Source organism: Hyaena hyaena, unplaced genomic scaffold, assembly GCF_003009895.1.
Source record: "Hyaena hyaena isolate Hyena2069 unplaced genomic scaffold, ASM300989v1 scaffold_64, whole genome shotgun sequence".
Taxonomy (NCBI): Eukaryota; Metazoa; Chordata; class Mammalia; order Carnivora; family Hyaenidae; genus Hyaena; species Hyaena hyaena.
This window is the reverse complement of record NW_024080698.1, coordinates 1,113,542-1,133,353: the sequence shown is the minus strand read 5'-3', so window position 1 is coordinate 1,133,353 and position 19,812 is coordinate 1,113,542. Positions and strand designations below refer to the sequence as shown.

Genomic DNA, 19,812 nt, shown 5'->3' with positions numbered 1-19,812 from the left:
TTAACATCTTCTGTGAAGTGTCTCCTGACTACTCTGGGCTGAGTTAGACCCGCAGCTCACTCCACCAGTGAACCCCCGTATCATATCATTTTATTATCATCTTATCATCTGATCAAGAGTTCATGTAACTTACTAGAATGGGAGTTCTACCTCGGAAAAGGTGATATTTTACCTCCTCTATCCTCTGCACCTCACACAGTGCCTGGCTAGGTAGTTTTTAGTAGATGTTAAGTGTTGTGGAAAGTCCAAGGGAGAACAGGCTGTAAGTGGCCCATAGTATCAAGTCCTCAATGTATTGTATCACTTAACTATTAATGAGTAACAAACAACTACAACATCAAAATGGCATACAATAGTGAGCATTTATTTTGGGCCACCTGGGAGTTGACTAACATAGGCTGTGATCAGCAGACTGGCTTTAATCCTTGGACCAGTTGGCTGACATAGTCTCATGGTGACAGCGGAGGTATAAGAGACTAAGCTCAACTACCAAAACACATGTTAAGCCCTTGCTAACCTGCTATTGTCCAAGGGAAGAGAGTTGGCCAAGCCTAAAATCAAAGGGCAGGGTAGTATACTCCTTCCTTGGAGGGGGCAAGAAGGAAGTGAATACTTTTCCATAATAAATCAAATCTACCATATATATTAAACATTTGAAGGTGCTTAGTAAATGTTTCAAACAAACCAACCATCCACATCTTATATGGATCTAGACCTGGAAAACTGAAGAATCTAAGCAGTGATAGAGATATGCAGCTCGCTGTCTCTCTCTCTCTCTCTCTCTCTCATGGGACATCTTTATGACATCTGCTTGTTCCTGCTTGTTTTCTTCTACACAGTTCTGTCACTTCATTACCCCATAGGGGCCAGTGCTAATGGTCCTTCATTTTAACTGTTCAATATATTTTTTTGGTTTTGTAATTAACCTTTTTTGGAAAAAGCCCAGCTGACCTAGTTCGTTGTTTGATACCAGGTCGCATGATAAATTGCTGACTTCTGAGCCTAGTGCTCACTTTAATCAGGTGAAGACTATCTATCAGTATTGATAAAGGTTTTGGATAGCATTCTGTTTTCCTCTTCCTTGGGTTTCATTACCTGAAAGCAAAGATGGCTATTGGCAACTACAGGCTTTGATCATGTACCCAACTAGTGATCTAGAAGAAATGACCCTTTTTTTCCCCAAAGCCCAAATAATGCCCTTTTAACAACTCTAATAGGCCAGGGTTGGACCAATTGTTTTGTCCAGGAGAATGAGGCATTTTGATATCTGGGACATTAGCCCACCCCGTGGCAGGGAAGATAAAAACCCCATCATTATCCCATAGAGTGAGAGAAGGGCAGTTCCCAAGAGGAAGCAATGTAGGGCTGATGAAAAAGTAGCAATGACCAATACACACATATTCACAAAGATCTACAGAATGAATCTTACCCACAGGTCTGATACTTGGCTGAAGACTCTGATGAATGAAATATTTCACAGTATGATTTAAATTACAGCACAATGTCATATGTTTGAGACTATCAATGCTGAAAGAGCTAGCATGATTTCTGGGATGGGATTTAATATAACTTAATTTCAGGCCCCTGTCTGTCCTTAACTATTTGTGTAATGGTGAGCAACCTCTTTGGACCTCACCTCAGTTTGTTAGCTGTAAATGAGGGAACTGGACTAGATTTCTCTAAGACCTCTTTCATCTCGGATTAGTTTGGAGTGAAATTATTTTCCTGGTTTAGAAATAAATTCATTTTCTATGTTCTTGTCCTGTTATTTTATGTTTTCCTAACAAGGATTTGACTGTTTGATTTTTAACACTTAAAAAGATCACATATTGGGGCGGTGCCTGGGTGGCTCAGTTGATTAAGCGTCTGACTTCGGCTCAGGTCATATCTCATGGTTTGTAGATTTGAGTCCTGCGTCGAGCTTTGTGCTGATTCTGTGTCTCCCTTGCTCTCTGCCCCTCCTCCTCCACTCATGTTCTGTGTCTCTCCTTCAGAAATAAATAAACATTAAAAAAAAAACATTACATATTGGATAAATGTGCAACACTGCGTATACAAGTGAGATTATCACACCTTTTTTAAAGTATTAAAATGATTTTTACAGTATCAAAGACAAAAACAAAGGATAGAACAATATGGATAGTATGAGCCCTTTGAGAATTATTCATGGTTATTTAATTTTTTAATGTTTATTTATATTTGAGAAAGAAAGAGAAACAGTGTGCATGCAAGGGAGGGGCAGAGAGAGAGGGAGACAGAATCTGAAGCAGGCTCCAGGCTCTGAGCTGTCTGTACAGAGCCTGATGCAGGGATAGAACTCATGAGCCCTGAGATCATGACCTGAGCCAAAGCCACATGCTTAACTGACTGAGCCACCCAGGTGCCCCTACTCATGGTTATTTGTATATGTGGACATGCATGTTTAACAGTGTGCTCTCCCCGAATAGAATTTCAAGTGGGTTTTTACTCTTCTGTATTTAAATTTCTTTTACAATAAACATGATTATTTTCAAATCAGTCACTATCTATTCCAAAATGCATAGTTTTAATTTTAACATCTTTGAAATTGAGAGATTGCTTTTACTTGATGGTACACTGGTTAATTGGCAGTCTATTCTGTATAACAGCAGAAGAAAGAAATGTTGCCATCTTGTAATCAATGATGTGTTAAACTTAAGTACAGTCATGGGAAGGGAGGACAATTTTTTTTTTTCATTTTTAAGGAAAAACATTGACAACCCTTGACTACCAGAAAAACTCCGTATGATTGAACTAAATTATTCCCAGATCAAGATGCTGATACAATAGAAGACATATTACCTGGATTGGTTAACTGAGAGAGTTAAAGAGGTGAATCATAACATTGATACATATTGTAAAATGAAGCTATAACCTAAGTGCTAAATCCTAGCTATTTATAATTAGTTCTTTAGATTTTTACAGTTGGCTTACCACCTCTAAATTGATCATAAGGTTTTGGGGCACTGGGTGGTTGGGTCGGTTAAGCGTCTGACATCGGTTCTGGTCATGATCTCACGGTTAGTGAGTTTGAGCCCTGCGTGGGGCTCTGTGCTGAGAGCTCAGAGCCTGGAGCCTGCTTCTGATTGTGTGTCTCCCTCTCTGTCTGCCCCTCCCCTGCCTGTGCTCTGTCTCTCAAAAAATGAATAAACATTTAACAAAATAAAAAAAAAATAAAATTGATAGTAAGGTTTTAAGCAACTTTTATCAAGCAAACTTGCCTTTACCTTTCCAAAACATTCAGCCTAGTTTTTATGGAAGCAACAACTCTGTTTTAATTACCATTTCATTTGTCTTTGCAAATTTAATTAATGACAGTAACAAGACCAACTGGTGTAAAAATACTCGTGAAGAAGCACAGTTAACTTGGCTCAATAGGAAAGGGCAAGAACAGAGCTTTAAATATACCTTAAAGTTCACTTGGCCCAGTCTGAATATTTAATAGAGGGAATGGAAAGTGTCTACTCATCCAGAGTCAACTAATACAGCTGCAACTATATTGTGCTCTGTTTAGGCCTTCTGGTTTTTTGGGTAACATGGCAAACAGATGCCAGAGACCTTGTCTTGGAAATGGTGGTGTGTTGTACTTGTAGATCTTGCAATGAGGATTGTGGTTTGGATTTCTGCTTAAAGTGACGGACTGGTTTTTATTGGCATCACTTGACTTAAAGGTAGCAGAGGCTAAGCTCTTTCATGCTTTGTCTCTCTCTCTCTCTTTTTGCATAAAGAATAATTTATTGACCTAAAGTTTTATCCATCATTGTATTTATAAGGGCTTTTTCACAGTGTTAAGATTAAATTGACCTTTCAAGTTAGTATAGAATTTTAAAGTCCTGTAGCAACAGATGACATAGATTTTTGCATGCGGAGCACACTTCAATCTTAAGGGTCCAGATACAAGATTCACACTTAATCCTTGCTGTTCAAACCATGCTGACATATATGTCAGTGACTGTAGGAGATTTTGTGTTTCATGCCTGACTTATTAAGATTAATAATTGGTTTCACTGGATTCCTTAAAAATATTTAGGAGTGTGCTGTAGGTTAAAAAGGAGAAGATGAATGTTTTCTTGAATTTAAAAGTATGTAGTTTACCAGACCAAAACCAAGATATTCTCCCAATAAGGTTTCTTAAAAGAAATGAACTTTTAATTGTGGAGTAAAGAAAAAAAAGTTTAGAAAGCTCTAGATATAAAAGCATTTGTTTTCAGTTTCACAGAGCTGTATTAACCAGTGATCTTCCCATCGGTGAATGCAGTAATTTTTCAAAGGTTGAATAGTTTAGCTGCCTTTCATGAAATAATGTGGAATATTTTTATATGGCCTGCTTTTGTTATTTATTAAAGAATTTTTTTATGTTTATTTATTTTTGAGAGAGAAAGACAGAGTGTGAGCAGGGGAGGAGCAGAGAGAGAGGGAGACACAATCTCTGAAGCAGGCTCCAGGCTCTGAGTTGTCAGCACAGAGCCTGACATGGGACTTGAACTCACAAATCATGAGATCATGACCGAAGTTGGCCTCTTAACCGACTGAGCCACCCAGGCACCCCTGTATTTTAAATGAAGACCATAAATCTGTGATTTATTCTCAGTCTTAAAAAGTTTTAAGTTACAAGTCCTAAAAATGATAGTTTCATACAATTTCTTTTCTAAGATTTAAAAAATGTATCACTTAAATTTTATCAGCTTTTTTGACATATAGGTGACAAAATTGTAAGATGTTAAGGATATGATGTTAGTGAGGATTTGATATATATTATGAAGGGATTCGCCTAATGGAGTTAAGAGATTCGTCACCTTTGTGTATGTGAGAACATTTTCTTTCACTGCTTTTTTTCTGGAGCTTCCAGGCAACCACATTTTTCACTTTGTTTACCTGCTTCTGTTTTGCTTTATTTTATTTATTTATTTGAGAGCGAGAGAGAGCGCGCACGAGAGAGAATTTTAAGGAAGCTCCAGCATGAAACCCAATGTGGGATTCGATCTCACGATCATGGGATCATGAGCTGTGCCAAAATCAAGAGGCTGACACTTGACTGGGCCACCCAGGTGCCCCTGTCTGCCTAGTTTTTATTTACAATTACCTTCCTATTCTTTCTAAATTCCTAGTATAAAAAAATCAGTATCACTCCCTCACATTCAGGTATGTGTTTTTTTTTGTTTTTTTTTTGTTTTTTTTTTTTTTTTACCATTTTTGGAAGCTACTTTCATGAGGTACTCTCCTGCCCTTATGGCCCTTGGTCAGACCCCAAACTTTATAAGGTTTTTAACCTTTTTCCTCCAAACTTGTCCTGAGATTGCTTTCTAACCTCTCAGATTTTCTATCTTCGTATAATAACTTTTTCTCAAGTTATTTATTACTGAAATTACCGAATCTAGTGAGTGGAAAAAGAAAAGTATCTTACTGATTTGAACTCACTTTAGGCATTATTGTGGAACTAAGGAATATCTTTCTGAGCAATTCACTGGCACAATGGAAAGAGAGCATTGACATTGGACACATCTGGTTCCAATTCTAGCTCCACTGCTTAGTGCGTGCTCTCCCACTATCTCTGTTGATCTTCCATATCAAAGGTTTACTCTTCACGGAATGTACTTTTATGTCACCTTTATTTCTATCTTGGTTTTTTATCCCTGCCCTTATTTTCCTTTTTTTATTCCCCTCCTGCATCTTTAATGAATGGCATCCTGTGGTATTGTATGTTTATAGCCACTTCAAGTCCTTTTTGTAACAGTTGTGCCATAAATTATTGTCCTAGAAGTTGTGGGAATTGGGCAACTTTTTATTAAAAAGATCTTTTTATGAAAATGATCTGACAACTGGGAGATCATGACCTGAGCCAAAATCAAGAGTTGGATGCTTAACTGACTGAGCCACCAGGCGTCCTTTGCCTATTCTGTTTTGTGCTCTCTTGCTTCATTCTTTTGGGGCTCTCTGACTCTCAAAAGGGAATTATTATCCCTTTAGGGCCCCAGAATTAAGCACCCTTCTGGTTTCAGACCATCTTGATTGAAGTCATAAGTCTTCTTTACCATGGAGTGATTTCTGGAGTAATTAACCATTTTGTTGGGGAATCCCAGAGGCCAGTATCCACAGATCTTTTCTTTTGGCCCAATAGCTCCAAAAATGAATCTTGCAGTCTCCTCTCTGGCTGATACCAGACTGGCTGCCTGTGATCAGAAGGTAAGTGAGGGAAAGGAGTGTTCATCAGAATGAAGAGCATCTTCTGCTGTTCTAAGCTCTGCTTGATGTCTAAGACCAGAACATCATTTCATGACATACCTTCTCTAGAAATTTAGAGAATTCAGAGTTTCACTGTGGGAGAGAAAGGTAGTTGCCTGGCATTGCTGATGGAATCAGGGCATCTAGTACTTTGTAACAAGATCTTCTTTCTTTTTTAAAAAATTTTTAATATTCGTTTAGTTTGGGGGGGTGCAGAGATAGAGAGGGAGACACAGGCTTTGAGCTAGCTGTCAGCACAGGGCAGCATGCAGGGCATGAACACACAAACTGTGAGATCATGACCTGAGCCGAAGTCGGACGCTTAGACGACTGAGCCACCCAGGCGCCCCTAAAAAGATTTTCGACCACCTGTTCTGTGTTTAGTCTTACTTCTCTATCCTGATTGCCATTAGTGCCTCCAATAACCAAGTCTTTCCTGAGTGTGTGGTAGGACTTTGTATTTTCTTAGCTTCCCCATTGTTGGCACTTAGCTTTAGGTTTCTACAATCTGCCAAGTAAGTTACCATTCATCATTTCTCTTCTAGGTCTCTTTGTCCTTTTGTATTTTTGCCATTTTACTCTTTAACTGGTATTCTGGGGAGTTTTGGAAGGGGTAGGATATAACCGTGTGTGTGCTCGGCCTGCCTTGTTTAACCAGAAGTTAGTTAACGAAGTACTTAGTACTTGCTCTATGCCAGACATTTTCCAAATAGCATATATTATGTTATTTAATTTTCACACAAGTCTTGTAGTCAGTCTACAGTTATTGTGCATCAGGCATTGTACTAGAAGCTGTGATGTAGGCATTACTCTTTGTGTCTTACAGGGGAAAAGACTGAGCTCAAAGGATAATAAATGTGCTTGCACTCAACTATTGAGGGAGAGGCTTTCCCACTGCAAAGCCCTGTCTCATTTTCTGAGTGACATTACTTCTAGAGTATTGGTTTTTAGGGTTCCTACATGGTTATGTTCAGTTTATTTTTGTTCTGGAGTAAACAAGTATTTTAGGTTAATTAAATGGGTTTTAGGCTTTGATTGTGTTCAATTGCATACATGTTTTTACCTGATGGGCCCAGCGTTCCATGCATTTTTCCCCCTTCAGATATTTGATATTTTGACATGAATTTACTTGGTATAACATTTATCCTTGTTTAAAGAGCTCATTGATTTAGAAGAATTAGAAAATGTCTTGACTTTGAACATTTTCCTTCACCCCAGATAATGCAATCTGGATTTTATTTAATTAGATACCTAGGAGGCTCAAAGAGAATATTCTAAAAACTGTAGTTGATAAGATTATACCTCAATGGGAGATAACATCTTGAGGAAAAGCTAAAACTGTTCCTTGGGTGGCTCAGTTGGTTGAGCGCCTGACTCTTGATCCCAGCTCAGGTCTTGATCTCAGGGTCTTGACCTCAGTGTTGTGAGTTCGAGCCCTGCATTGGGCTCGGCGCTGGGCATGAAGCCTACTTAAAAAAAAAAATAATATAAAGATACGGTCATACGGATGTGTTTTCTGGCTTGGTTCTGATCTTGGTTTCCTCTTGTGTGTATAAGAATAATGTCATCATTAGAGTCAGGGTTCCTCTTTAGGTGAGAGAAACAACTCTAGCTATCTTTAGAAAGTGACTTAATATATTGCATTAAGTACTAACACACTCTTTGGAGGGACCAGAGGAGCAGGCCAAGAATGAGTCTCAGAACAACACAAAGTCCCAGAACGATACGAAGCTGACCTGCCAACAGAAACGTCCCCTCTACCAAGATGAAGCGTCCGACGCTGTCTCCCGCATCACATGATCTTGTCTCTGGTCTCTGGGGGTCAGGAAGCTGCCGCCAGAACCACAGACTCTGGAGCCACATTTTATCTACCAGATCTCTGCCTGCGGAGGCGATGCCACTTGTGCCGCCCCTCACTTGCCATTAAATTAGGGAGGGAACACTGGGACCTCTGCTGAAGATGCTGCAGGAGAACCAGAAGTCTTCCCAACCATTCTACCAGCAAAAATCACAGAGGTGTCATTTCTTTTTTTTTTTTATTTTTTTTTTTATGTTTTATTTATTTCTAGGAGAGAGAGAGAGAGACAGCGCGAGCTGGGGAGGGTCAGAGAGAGAGGGAGTCACAGACTGAAACAGGCTCCAGGCTCTGAGCCGGCAGTCAGCACAGAGCCCGATGCGGGGCTCGAACCCACGAACCGCGAGATCATGACCTAAGCGAAAGTCAGACGCTTAACCGACTAAGCCACCCAGGCGCCCCAGAGGTGTCATTTCTACACCAGTTCCTCTTTCAGAGCGCGTCAGTGCGTCTGATTAGCTAACACAAAATCCCATCTGCAGCTTTGGCTGCTAGGGACCCTGGGAAATGTGGCTTCTAGCTTTCCAGCTTTATAATATAGGCAGGTATCTTAGAAGGGAGTTGGAATGGATGACTGATGGCTACCATATTCTCCACAAGCAGAAATATTAAGAGTTTATGCTCTGTAGTCAGACCGTCTAGATTTGCCTTTTCCTAGCCTTCTGACTTTGAGCAAATTAACATCCCCTTGTTTCCTCTCTCATATAACAAGTATCTATCCCATAGGGTTGTTTGCAGATTTAGTGAAGAGCGTGGTAGGGTAAGCATTGATTAGACATTTGATGCCATTTGCTGGTGAGCAGGCTGGGCCTGCAGTTTTCTTTGGTACGATTTGTATTTATGCATTGCATTTAAAAAAATAGTTTAGGACTGTTCAGACATGTTGCCTCTTCTTGTGTCACTTTTGGTAGTCGTATTCTTCTAGGAGTTTGTCTATTCATCTAAATTTTCAGTTAGTTTTTTTTTCTTAAATAGTTTATTGTCAAGTTGGTTTCCGTCTAACACCCAGTGCTCATCCCCACAAGTGCCCTCCTCCGTGCCCATCAGTTAGTTTTTTTAATGCCTGCTGGAGCTACAGTGATCTCCCTATGTCACATTGGTATTTACATTTTCTCTCTTACTAGTGTCATCAAGGTTTTGTCAGTTTTATGAATCTCTTCAGAGAACCGGCTTTTGGTGTGTTTTAATGATTCTACCTATATTTTTGTCTTCTACTTTATTAATTTCAACTATTTAGGGAACTTGCTTTGCTTCCTTTTGTAATTTTTGCCATGGATGTTTAGCTTACTGATTTTTGGCCTTTCCACAAATTTTCCTCTAAGCATGAATTTATCCACATTTCATGTGTTTTGAAATGTGTTATAATTGTGTTCCAAATACTTTCAAGTTTCCATTGAGTTTTCTTTCTCTTTATTCTTGGTTCATAAGTTATTTAGAAACTAATTTTTCAATTTAAGTTAGAAAGCAATTTGTGGATTTGTTTCCAAATATATTTGGTGTTTTAGGTATCTTTTTAGTTATTTTTCACTTGATTATGACTATTAGGATGTTTTATATTTTTTATTGTTTATTTATATTTTGAGAGAGAGAGAGTATGCATGAGTGGGGGGAGGGGCAGATAGAGAGGGAGACTCAGAATCCAAAGCAGGCCCCAGGCTTAGAGCTGTCAGCACAGAGCCTGATGAGGGGCTTGAACCCACGAACCATGAGATCGTGACCTGCGCTGAAGTTGTCCGCTCAACCGACTGAGCCACCCAGGTGCCCCTGGATGTTTTATTTTCTATCTTTAAAAAAGCTTTCTATTATGGGAAATTTTAAACATATATAAAACTGGAGATAATAGTATAATCATCACTCAGATATCCATGAACGTCAATAATTTTTTTAAAAGTGTATTTATTTTATTTTGAGAGAGAAAGAGAGAAACAGAGCACATGAACGGGGGAGGGGCAGAGAGAAAGAGAGAAAGAAAGAGAATCCTAAGCAGGCTCTGCACTGTCAGCACAGAACCCCACGTGGGGCTCCATCTTACAAACTATGAAATCATGACCTGAGCAAAAATCAAGAGTCAGATGCTCAACTGTCTGAGCCACCCAGGTGCCCCAACTTCAACGGTTTTTAACTCCTGACCAACCATATTTTCTCTCTCTTTTCATTACACCCCTACCTCAGATTATTTTGAAATGAATCTCGGGGCACGTAGGTGGCTTGGTTGAGCGTCCAACTTTGGCTCAGGTCGCGATCTCAGTGTTTGTGAGTTGAAGTCCTGCATTGTGGGTTCAAGCCTTGTGTCAGACTCTTGCTGACAGCTTGCAGAGCCTGGAGCCTCTTTGGGATTCCGTGTCTCACTCTCTATATGTCCCTACCCTGCTTGCACTCTGTCTCTCTCTCAGAAATAAACGTTAAAAAAGTTTTTAAAAATTTTCTGAAATGAATCTCAGATATACCATTTATTTCTATAGATATTTCAGTACATACCTATGCAAGATGATATTAAAAAGATAACTAAAATATGGGGCCCCTAGGTGGCTTAGTTGGTTAGGCGTCCAACTTCGGCTTAGGTCATGATCTCATGATTTGTGAGTTCAAAGCCCTGCATCAGGCTCTGTGCTGATAGCCTGCAGCCAGGAAGGAGCCTGCTTTAGATTCTGTGTCTCCTTCCTTTTTTCCTCCTCCCCTGCTTCAGATTCTGTGTCTCCCTCTTTCTCTGCTCCTCCCCTGCTTTGGATTCTGTGTCTCCTCTCTCTGCCCCTCTCCTGGTAGCACTCTCTCTCTCTCTCATGCTCAAAATCAATAAACATTAAAAAAAATTTTTTTTAAACCCTAAAATACCATATTACACCCAGCATAATTTCTTGATGTCATGAAATAAATAGCCGGTTAGTTTCCAGATTTTCCCCATTGTGTCAAAATTTTTGTTTACAATTTGATTATTTTGAAACATGATGCAAATAAGATCTAAAACTGTTATTAGTTGAGAAGTTGTTGTTTTTCTTTTTTTTTTTTTTTTTTAACATTTTATTTATTTCTGAGAGAGAGACACCATGCGCAGGGGAGGGTCAGAGAGAGAAGGAGACACAGAATCCGAAACAGGCTATAGGCCCTGAGCTAGCTGTCAGCACAGAGCCCGATGTGGGTCTTGAACCCATGATGAACCATGAGATCATGACCTGAGCCAAAATCGGACACTTAACCTATTGAGCCTCCCAGGTGCCCCAATAAGTTTTATAAGTCTTTTTTTCTTAGAAAGTTTTTATTTTATATATACTTTTAAAAAGTTTGTTTTTTTAATGTTTATTTTTGAGAGAATGAGAGACAGACAGACCAAGGATGAGTAGGGAAGGGGCAGAATCCAAGACACAGAAAATGAAGCAGGCTCCAGGCTCTGAACTGTCAGCACAGAGCCCGACACAGGGCTTGAACTCACAAGCTGTGAGATCATGACCCGAGCCGAAGTGGGACACTTAACTGATGGAGCCACCCAGGCGCCCATAAAGTTTTCGTTTATTTAAATAATCTCTACCCCCAGTGAACTCAGGACCCTGAGATGAAGAGATGCATGTTCTTCTGACCAAGCCAGCCAGGTGCCCCATTTTATAAGTATTTTTATTTAATCTAATGTTCCCTCTGCATATGTCTCTTTCACCCCCTTGCCATTTATTTATTGAAGAAACTGAGTTTGTTGTCTCTTAAGAGTTTCCCATAACTTGGATATGAAATATGCTAATTGTACCTGATGATGATGTTTAATGTGTTCCTTCATGCCTGTGTTCCTATTTCCTAGATACAGAGGCTTGATTAGATTCAGATTTAGTGTGTTTGGTTGGTTTGATTTGGTTGCTCAAATGATGGTAGAGTGTGCTTTCATCAGTAATCACAGTAGTTTCTGGTTATTTCTTTTCTCGGTGATGACTTTCTAGGTTTGTGAATTCATGGAGGGGTTGAAAAATGGTGATGTTCTAACTGTGTCATTCCTTCTTCATTTATTTCTCGAGATACTGCTGTAAGGAGAAACGTCCCCTTATCTTCTACTTGGATGTTCTCAGTGACAGTTCATATAGGAAAGACAGACAGATACTTGATTTTTTTCTCTTTGTTTACTAGTTTTCAAAATAAGTTGGTTCTCCAGCACCCTTCTTTTTTTTAAAGAAAATACCCTGATGAGCTCATATGTTTTGATTCTATTACCTTTATTACCTTTGTGAATGCTCATACTATTCCATCTTTGGCCAATGGACCCTATTCAGACTGGCTCTGGAGCCTCTTTGAGATAATCCATAAGTTTTTATCGCTTTCTTGTTTTCTTGTATGCAGGCTCATTGGTACAATTTGTGCCATTTCTTCAAGGGGTCTTTGTTGTAGTAGAAAATGATATTTAGAGACTGTAACGTGGACATTAAATGTGCTCATTGCTTCTCGTTTGATCATTGTTTCTAGGACTTTTTTGTTTTTAGTTAATTTATTTTGATAGTGAGAAAGAGAGAGTGCATGTGTGTAGGAGAGTGGCAAAGAAAGAGGGAGAGAGAGAATTCCAAGTAGGCTCCATGCTGTCAGCACAGATCCCAACACAGGGCTCGAATTCATGGACTGTGAAATCATGACCTGAGCTGAGATCAAGAGTCAAGATGCTTAACCCACTGAGCCACTCAGGAGCCCCTGTTTCTAGAACTTTTAAGTGGTCAGGTGTAGGAAACACATATATTTTAAAAAATGTTTTAATAAATAAAATACATCATTTGTTTCTATATTTTATTCAGATTCAGAACTATGGAGTTTGTGCTTAACACCATTAAGCTTGCAGCTATATTTGTTTCTCCCATACTTAAAAACCTGCGTTTCAATGACACCAACAAAATCACTCATTTGGTTTATCTTAAAACAGACACGCATGTGCACATGCGTACACACACACACACACACACACACACACACGAGGCAGGCTTGGAATAACATACCTGGCTCTGCCTAGGTAGCTTTGAAAATCAACTTTTACCCCCTAACTCTACAGGTGGCAAAAGGTGCTGCTTATCTCCATAGCTCTTTCTTTTGGAATTGGATCTGTGTCCCTACAAGGAAAGTGATTGAAAAAGCCAGGCTCACCTCTCTAGATTTATTTCTTTTCTGAGTTAGTAGACTGGTAAATCTTTACCATCTTCTTTGTTCTCTGATACCATCAAATAATGTTTTAAGATATTTTGTCCGTCTTCTATGGTTGTCTCTGGTAAGAGTTTGGTCTACGTGGTCTAATCTGCCATCATCGGAAATGAAAGTCCCCTTCCCACTTGAACTTTGAACACTTAACTTGTGTTTATATGATATGAGCACGATATCTGGTTTTATTTCAAAGGTTCTGAAGCAGAAACACCTGGATGATTGTCTGCGACGCGTATCTGTAAGAAGATTTGAATCATTTAATCTGTTTTCAGTAACAGAAGCCCAAAAAAGGACAACTGAAGAGGAAGTTGGTGCATGGATCCAATACACAAGCGTCTTCTATCCTGAGTACAGTATTTCTCTAAGGTAAACATCATTCTGGTTAAGATATTTTTACAAGGATTTTTCTCTTGTAAAAGAAAAGCAGTCCGGTATGAATCTCATTACGCATTCTGTTGAGGGTGCAGGCAACCTTGATCACAACTTCGCTTTTGCAGCGTTGTTATTAGGAAGTCCTGCTGCCTTAACTGGGTTTTATTGTGTCCTCAGAACTGAAGAAGAAGAATTCTCAGGAATGTAGTGGCATTTGAGGATAAAGTGGCTTGCAAATCAAAGGGTCATTTAGCCATTTTCTCATAGCATTTGATTATGACAGAAAGCCAAGTTCTTTTTGAGGCAAAGAAGGCTGAAAGTGGAAGCAGAATTTTCCAACCTACTCTGCAAGGAGTAGTTATCTAAAAAATCAAGCTTTGGTATTTTTCCCATTCATAGTTTGTCACTTTCAGAATGGAATCTTAAGCATAGGAGGAGAAAATTCAGCTGAAAACACGGAGACTGTGAAAAGCACACAGACTGTTCAGGCTTTAAAAATCATTTTAAAAGAGACAGGAGAGTTGCAAACTGAAGTAACAAGATACCATTTTTACTGAATTTTCTCTCACTGTTACAGTCTAGCATGTTGCAATATTACTGTAGGTGTTTGATGTTATAAAATCTGCCTTTTTTGACAAGATTTCACATCTTGAAAGGGAGGGAGGAGCACATTTACAGTAACTGTAAGAAGAGCAAAAAAACATTTTAAGTGGAATGTGACTGAATAAGGTTTAGGTGAGGCGAGGAATAATTTTCAGAAAAAAAGTTTTCACAAAGGACGTCTATTTATAGTATATGTTTCTCGAACTATTTTAGTTTAAAATATCTAAGCTTTAAAAGACATCATAATAGCTGAAAATTTGGGATCTGGATATAAATTGACGAGGGTGGGCAGGGAAGAACAGTTGGGATCTGGTTTCATAATACTGCTTTGTTGAAAACTCCAAAAAGAAGATAAAAACCTCAGGATTTGTGAGCTTGCCTGGATATTCATTATGAGATTCTAATTAGAGTACCTCAACTGCCTTGTGTTCCAACGGAGATAATTAGTTTAGTTCCTGTTTAGGAAGGGAAGGAAAATAAACGCGTGTTTACTGTGTGTCGGGTGCTGAGCTAGGTGCTTTGTCGTATTCTAATTCTTGTAATCCTCCGGGTAACTCTGCAAAGGAGGAATGAAGATGACTGCACAATTGGAAGACAGTATCCATCAGGAAACTAAAGAGAAGAAGAACAGAGTGATCCAGTAGTGATCTTCAGGTATAGAGTTCCAAAACTTTTACATCTGCTAGTAGACCAGATGCAGAAAGTGTAAACTGTACCGAGAATAATTTCCTGCCCTCTCCAAGGCCCTGGTAAGGGTTAGCTAGAGAGAATGGGAGATCTTCCCGTTCTTGAGAGTTTTCTTTTTTTTTTTTTTTTAATGTTTTTTTTTAAATTTATTTCTAGGAGAGAGAGAGAGACAGCGTGAGCAGGGGAGGGTCAGAGAGAGAGGGAGTCACAGACTGAAACAGGNTTTATTTCTAGGAGAGAGAGAGAGACAGCGTGAGCAGGGGAGGGTCAGAGAGAGAGGGAGTCACAGACTGAAACAGGCTCCAGGCTCTGAGCTGGTCAGTCAGCACAGAGCCCGACGCGGGGCTCGAACCCATGAGCCGCGAGATCATAACCCAAGTGAAAGTCAGACGCTTAACTGACTAAGCCACCCAGGCGCCCCTCTTGAGAGTTTTCAAAACAGGGCATGGTTCTCCACCTGTTGGAGAAGACCCGGGTGCAGCAGGAACCCAGGCTCTGATGCAAACTGAGACTCCTTTTTTCCAATGGCATGGTTCCTTGTGATATATCCATTTTTCAAAACAAATAAATAAACAAATGCAAGTCAGTCTATATAAATATGACCTCGAATCCTAATTTGTGGGGAGAAGACAGGTGACCAAGCTAAAACACTGGCTACAATGGCTACCAAGATGTTTTCCTCTTTTTTCAAACTAGTTCGTTTCTCTCCACATTAGTGACACAAAGATATCAATAGTGTACATATAATCTAGAGCTGAACACGATCTTAGAATAATTTTAAAAAGATCATAACCACATTAATAATGACTGACTACTGAGTGACTACTATGTCACAAGCCCTGTTGTGAGTGGTTTACATGTATTAGTTTATTTAATCCATGCAACACCTTTTGGGGTAAGCACTGTTATTATCCTCATTTCACAGATGAGGAAAGTGAAACCCAGAGAGGTTAAATGACTTGATTGAGATCATACAGCCACTGATCATGCCTGTATTCAAACCCCAGTGGTCTGGTTCCACAGCCTGTTCTTTTAAAAACTTTTATTTCGAAGTAATTACAGACATTCAGGAAGTTGCAAAAATAGTACAAGGAGTTCACATACCCTTCATCTAGCTACCTCCACCGGTAACATTTTATGTAATGACAGCTACAGGCTGCACTTTTAACTTCTGCACATGCTGCCTCTCGTGAGGCAATCATGTATCCACTTATTCATTTTACAGATGAAGGGGTTGAGGCCCAGATAAGCTAATTTCCTCATTGATTATTCTGAGCATTCTATTTCTTACTCTATAATCCTGTTACCGTATAGGAAAGCACTGAAATTACTGCAGTTGCTTAGGGAGGGAAGGCTTTCTGCCAAGAACAGTGCATTCCATTCCAGTGTCCATTTTGTTCATGTTGATTTCTCTTAGCACTTCTTGATTTCTGTCATCTGCCCTGCATGGATCCCCATTTTTCTTCCTTCAATATCTTGTATCCGCTCTTTTCTCAACCTGCTTCCATGATATTTGTTTAGCTACCTTTATCGTCTTCAGTATTGTTTGGATTGTGAGCATTCTAGAGTTAAAAAAAATTTCTTGCAGTCGCTAAATGTAGAGGTTTAGAAGGTAGTTTTGGAAAGGCATACCATTACTTTCATCTACATTTTTTGAAGTTTGTCAAATCAACACTATGGAATGATTTTTTAAAAGTGATGAGTAATTTTAAATAAATTTAAATTTTTAAATGTTTTATTTATTTTTGAGAGAGAGATAGAAACAGCATGAGCAGGGGAGGGTCAGAGAGAGAGGGAGACACAGAATCCGAAAACAGGCTCCAGGCTCTGAGCTATCTGTCTTGTCAGCACAGAGCCTGACATGGAGCTTGAACCCACGAACCGTGAGATCATGACCTGAACTGAAGTCGGACGCTTAACCAACTGAGCCACCCAGGCGCCCCTAAATAAATTTAAGTTAATAAATATTCAGTGGCACCTTCTATGTAGATAAACAAAAAGAAATGTATGATATATAATCCTCCAGGATAATTTATTGAAAAGTTAAATAGTAAATGTAATTAAATAAGAAGGGAAGATAAGCATCCATTCTTAGAACTCTCACCAGGTGGTGCGTCACTAGTTTCCAAGGGAGAGGAAGACTTCACACAAATTAGGAGTTTAGAGGTAGGAGTGAGTTTTGGAAGGCCTTGAGCGGCAGGAGTTCAAGTTGGATCTGCAAGTATTTGGAACTTCTGAGGGAAAGGGAGAAGTCATTTCAAACAAGGGCAAAGGTACTAGAAAATATGCAGAGAAGAAAGTGCAAGGCCGAATCATCAGATCTCTTTAGAAAGCTATTGCAAACCCTAGGAAAATGGTGGTTAATACATGTTACATGGTGGATCTATCTGCTTCTGGGTTCTCATAAACAGTTGAGCAGAGCCCGATGTGGGACTCTAACTCACAAACTGTGAGGTCATGTCCTGAGCCCAAGTCAGATGCTTAACTGACTGAGCCACCCAGGCACCCTGAGCATTTGGGATGTCTTGATCCTCACAGATTAGAACTATAAACCTCATTCTCATTTTCTCAGTTCTTGTCATCTAATGCTACCTGCCCCAATTCAACAGGGATGATGTATATACTGATCAATAGTTGTTAGACTCTTAAATACAGAGAACAAACTGAGGGTTGCAGGAAGGGAGGTAGGCGGGGGAATCAGTTAAATGGGTGGCACTTGTTGGAATGAGCACTGCATGTTATATGTAAGTGATGACTCACTGGATTCTACTCCTAAAACCAATACTATACTGCATGTTAACTAACTTAAATTTAAGTAAATAAATTTTAAAAAAGTCCATGAGTATTAATTTCTGTCTCTTTATATAGTTTTATTAGGCTTGAAGTGAGTATCCTGACAGCATAAATAACAAAGTATTTGTGAATTCAAAGTATATAGTTATATCTTGTTTATATTACTAGAAAGGTATATAAGCAGTGGCCTAAATTAAGACTTGGACCATTATTCTTTGTCAGCTTCATATGATGATACTTAAAATGAACTAATAGCAAGAAGTAGGTGAGCAGCAAATAAATAATATGAAGGAACAGAGAATTTCCCTTAGTGACTTTTTGTCATAGGCAGAGGTCTAGACAAGGTGAAAGTTAGACGAAATCTCCAAGATCTGTTGTCTTTTCTGTGTATCTGAGGGTAGCTGACTCTGTGAAATATTGAGAGTTAGGTAATTAAAATCCTTGGCATGACTCGTACTTTATTACTTGGTAAATCTTTTCATCTCTCTGGTACTTTATTTTTATTTCTTAGATCCTTATAGAGGAGGTTCTTGCAGTTAGATAGATGTTCGTATGGAAAACATCCAGGGGATGTTTATATTACAATCTGCTCCCACCCCCTACTGTCTTATAAGCTGTAGTTTTTTGTAATAATTTGTTATAAACAGAATTTACTGTATTGATACTAGAAATTGTTTCCCTCATATTTCAGCTCCATTTCGCTGCAGTAGGGACTTGCATATTCTGGAAGCTTTACATACTTACTTATACTTGGAACCATAGAAGTGCCCACGTTAGGGGTGCATGGGTGGCTAGGTCAGATGAGCATCTGACTCTTGGTTTCTGCTCTGGTCAGGATCGTAGGATCATGGGATTGAGCCCCGCCTTGGGCTCCTCAGACTGAATGTGGGGCCTATGTAAGATATTCTCTGTCTCTCCCTGTGCCCCTCTCCCCGGGTTGCACTCTAAATAAATAAATAAAAGTGCCCAAGTTATTCATTCATAAATGTGTATACATCATAGCTGTAGACAAAGCTGAGAGCCCTGAACTCTCTTTTCTTTGAATAAGACTACTGTTGCTATGGTAACTGCTGAATTAGAAGCCTAGTGCTCTTACCTCCTGGCTTGCCCTGGGACCTTAGAATGAGCAAGGCATCAGAAATGTCTTTGACTGTGGCACATCTTTCTAGTCAACTGATGTGTTGCAGTGAAGTCATGTATTGCTTCTCTAGGTGTAGAAAGACATAAAAGCCTCAGCCCACTGAATCTGTGTGTTCTGTGAGTGCTCACTAAATACGAACTAGCGATGGGAATGGTATGCTTATGAAATCAGGAGCCTGGCCAGATTACCCTTACATGTGTGGTATACCCTCATCGGTGCCCTTTTAAAGTGTGACAAGGCTGGCATCTTAGGCAAATATGAATACTGAATTTATATTTAAAAGGTATAGTTTTGGGGCACCTGGGTGGCTTAGTCAGCTGAGTGTCTGACTCTTGATTTTGGCTCAGGTCGTGATCCCAGGGTCATGGGTTCCAGCCCCACATCAGGCTCCGCACTAAGTATGGAACTTAAGATGTTCTCTCTCCCTGTCCCTTCACCCCCCCCGCCCCCGCTTGCTTGCGCATGCTCTTTTTCTCACTCTCTCTCAGAAAAAAAAATTAAAAGTATAGTTTTAAGGTTAGTAGTGATATTAACAGCAGAGGTGAATATTAAAACAGCTTTTGTTCTCTTGCATTTTATTTTATATTTTATTTTTGTTTAATTTTTTAAAATGTTTATTTACTTTGAGAGAAAGAGAGACAAAGCATGGGCAGGGGAGGGGCAGAAAGAGAGGGAGACACAATCTGAAGCAGGCTCCGGGCTCTCAGCTGTCAGCACAGAGCCTGATGCAGAGCTTGAACTCATGAGCCATGAGGTCATGACTGAAGTCAGATGCTTAACTGACTGAGCCAACGGGGTACCCCTTAGTTTATATTTTAGGAGGAGCTTTATAGAACTCTTTTTTGAGAGTGAGAGAGAGAGCATGAGCAGATGAGGGGGCAGAGAAGCGAGAGAGAGAGAGAGAGAGAGAGACAGAGAGAAAGAACCTTTAGAACTTTTGAAATATGATCCAGCATATGTGGAAAAG

General features: G+C 39.5%; 1 protein-coding gene across 1 annotated transcript in view; it reads left to right on the top strand.

Annotated features, from left to right (window-relative positions):
• CAMKMT (calmodulin-lysine N-methyltransferase) overlaps window positions 1-19,812 on the top strand; it is a 397,593-nt gene that overhangs the window by 1,601 nt on the left and 376,180 nt on the right. Inside the window, 1 exon segment of the mRNA XM_039232377.1 lies at window positions 13,443-13,615. Coding sequence (XP_039088308.1) covers window positions 13,443-13,615 — 173 coding nt within the window.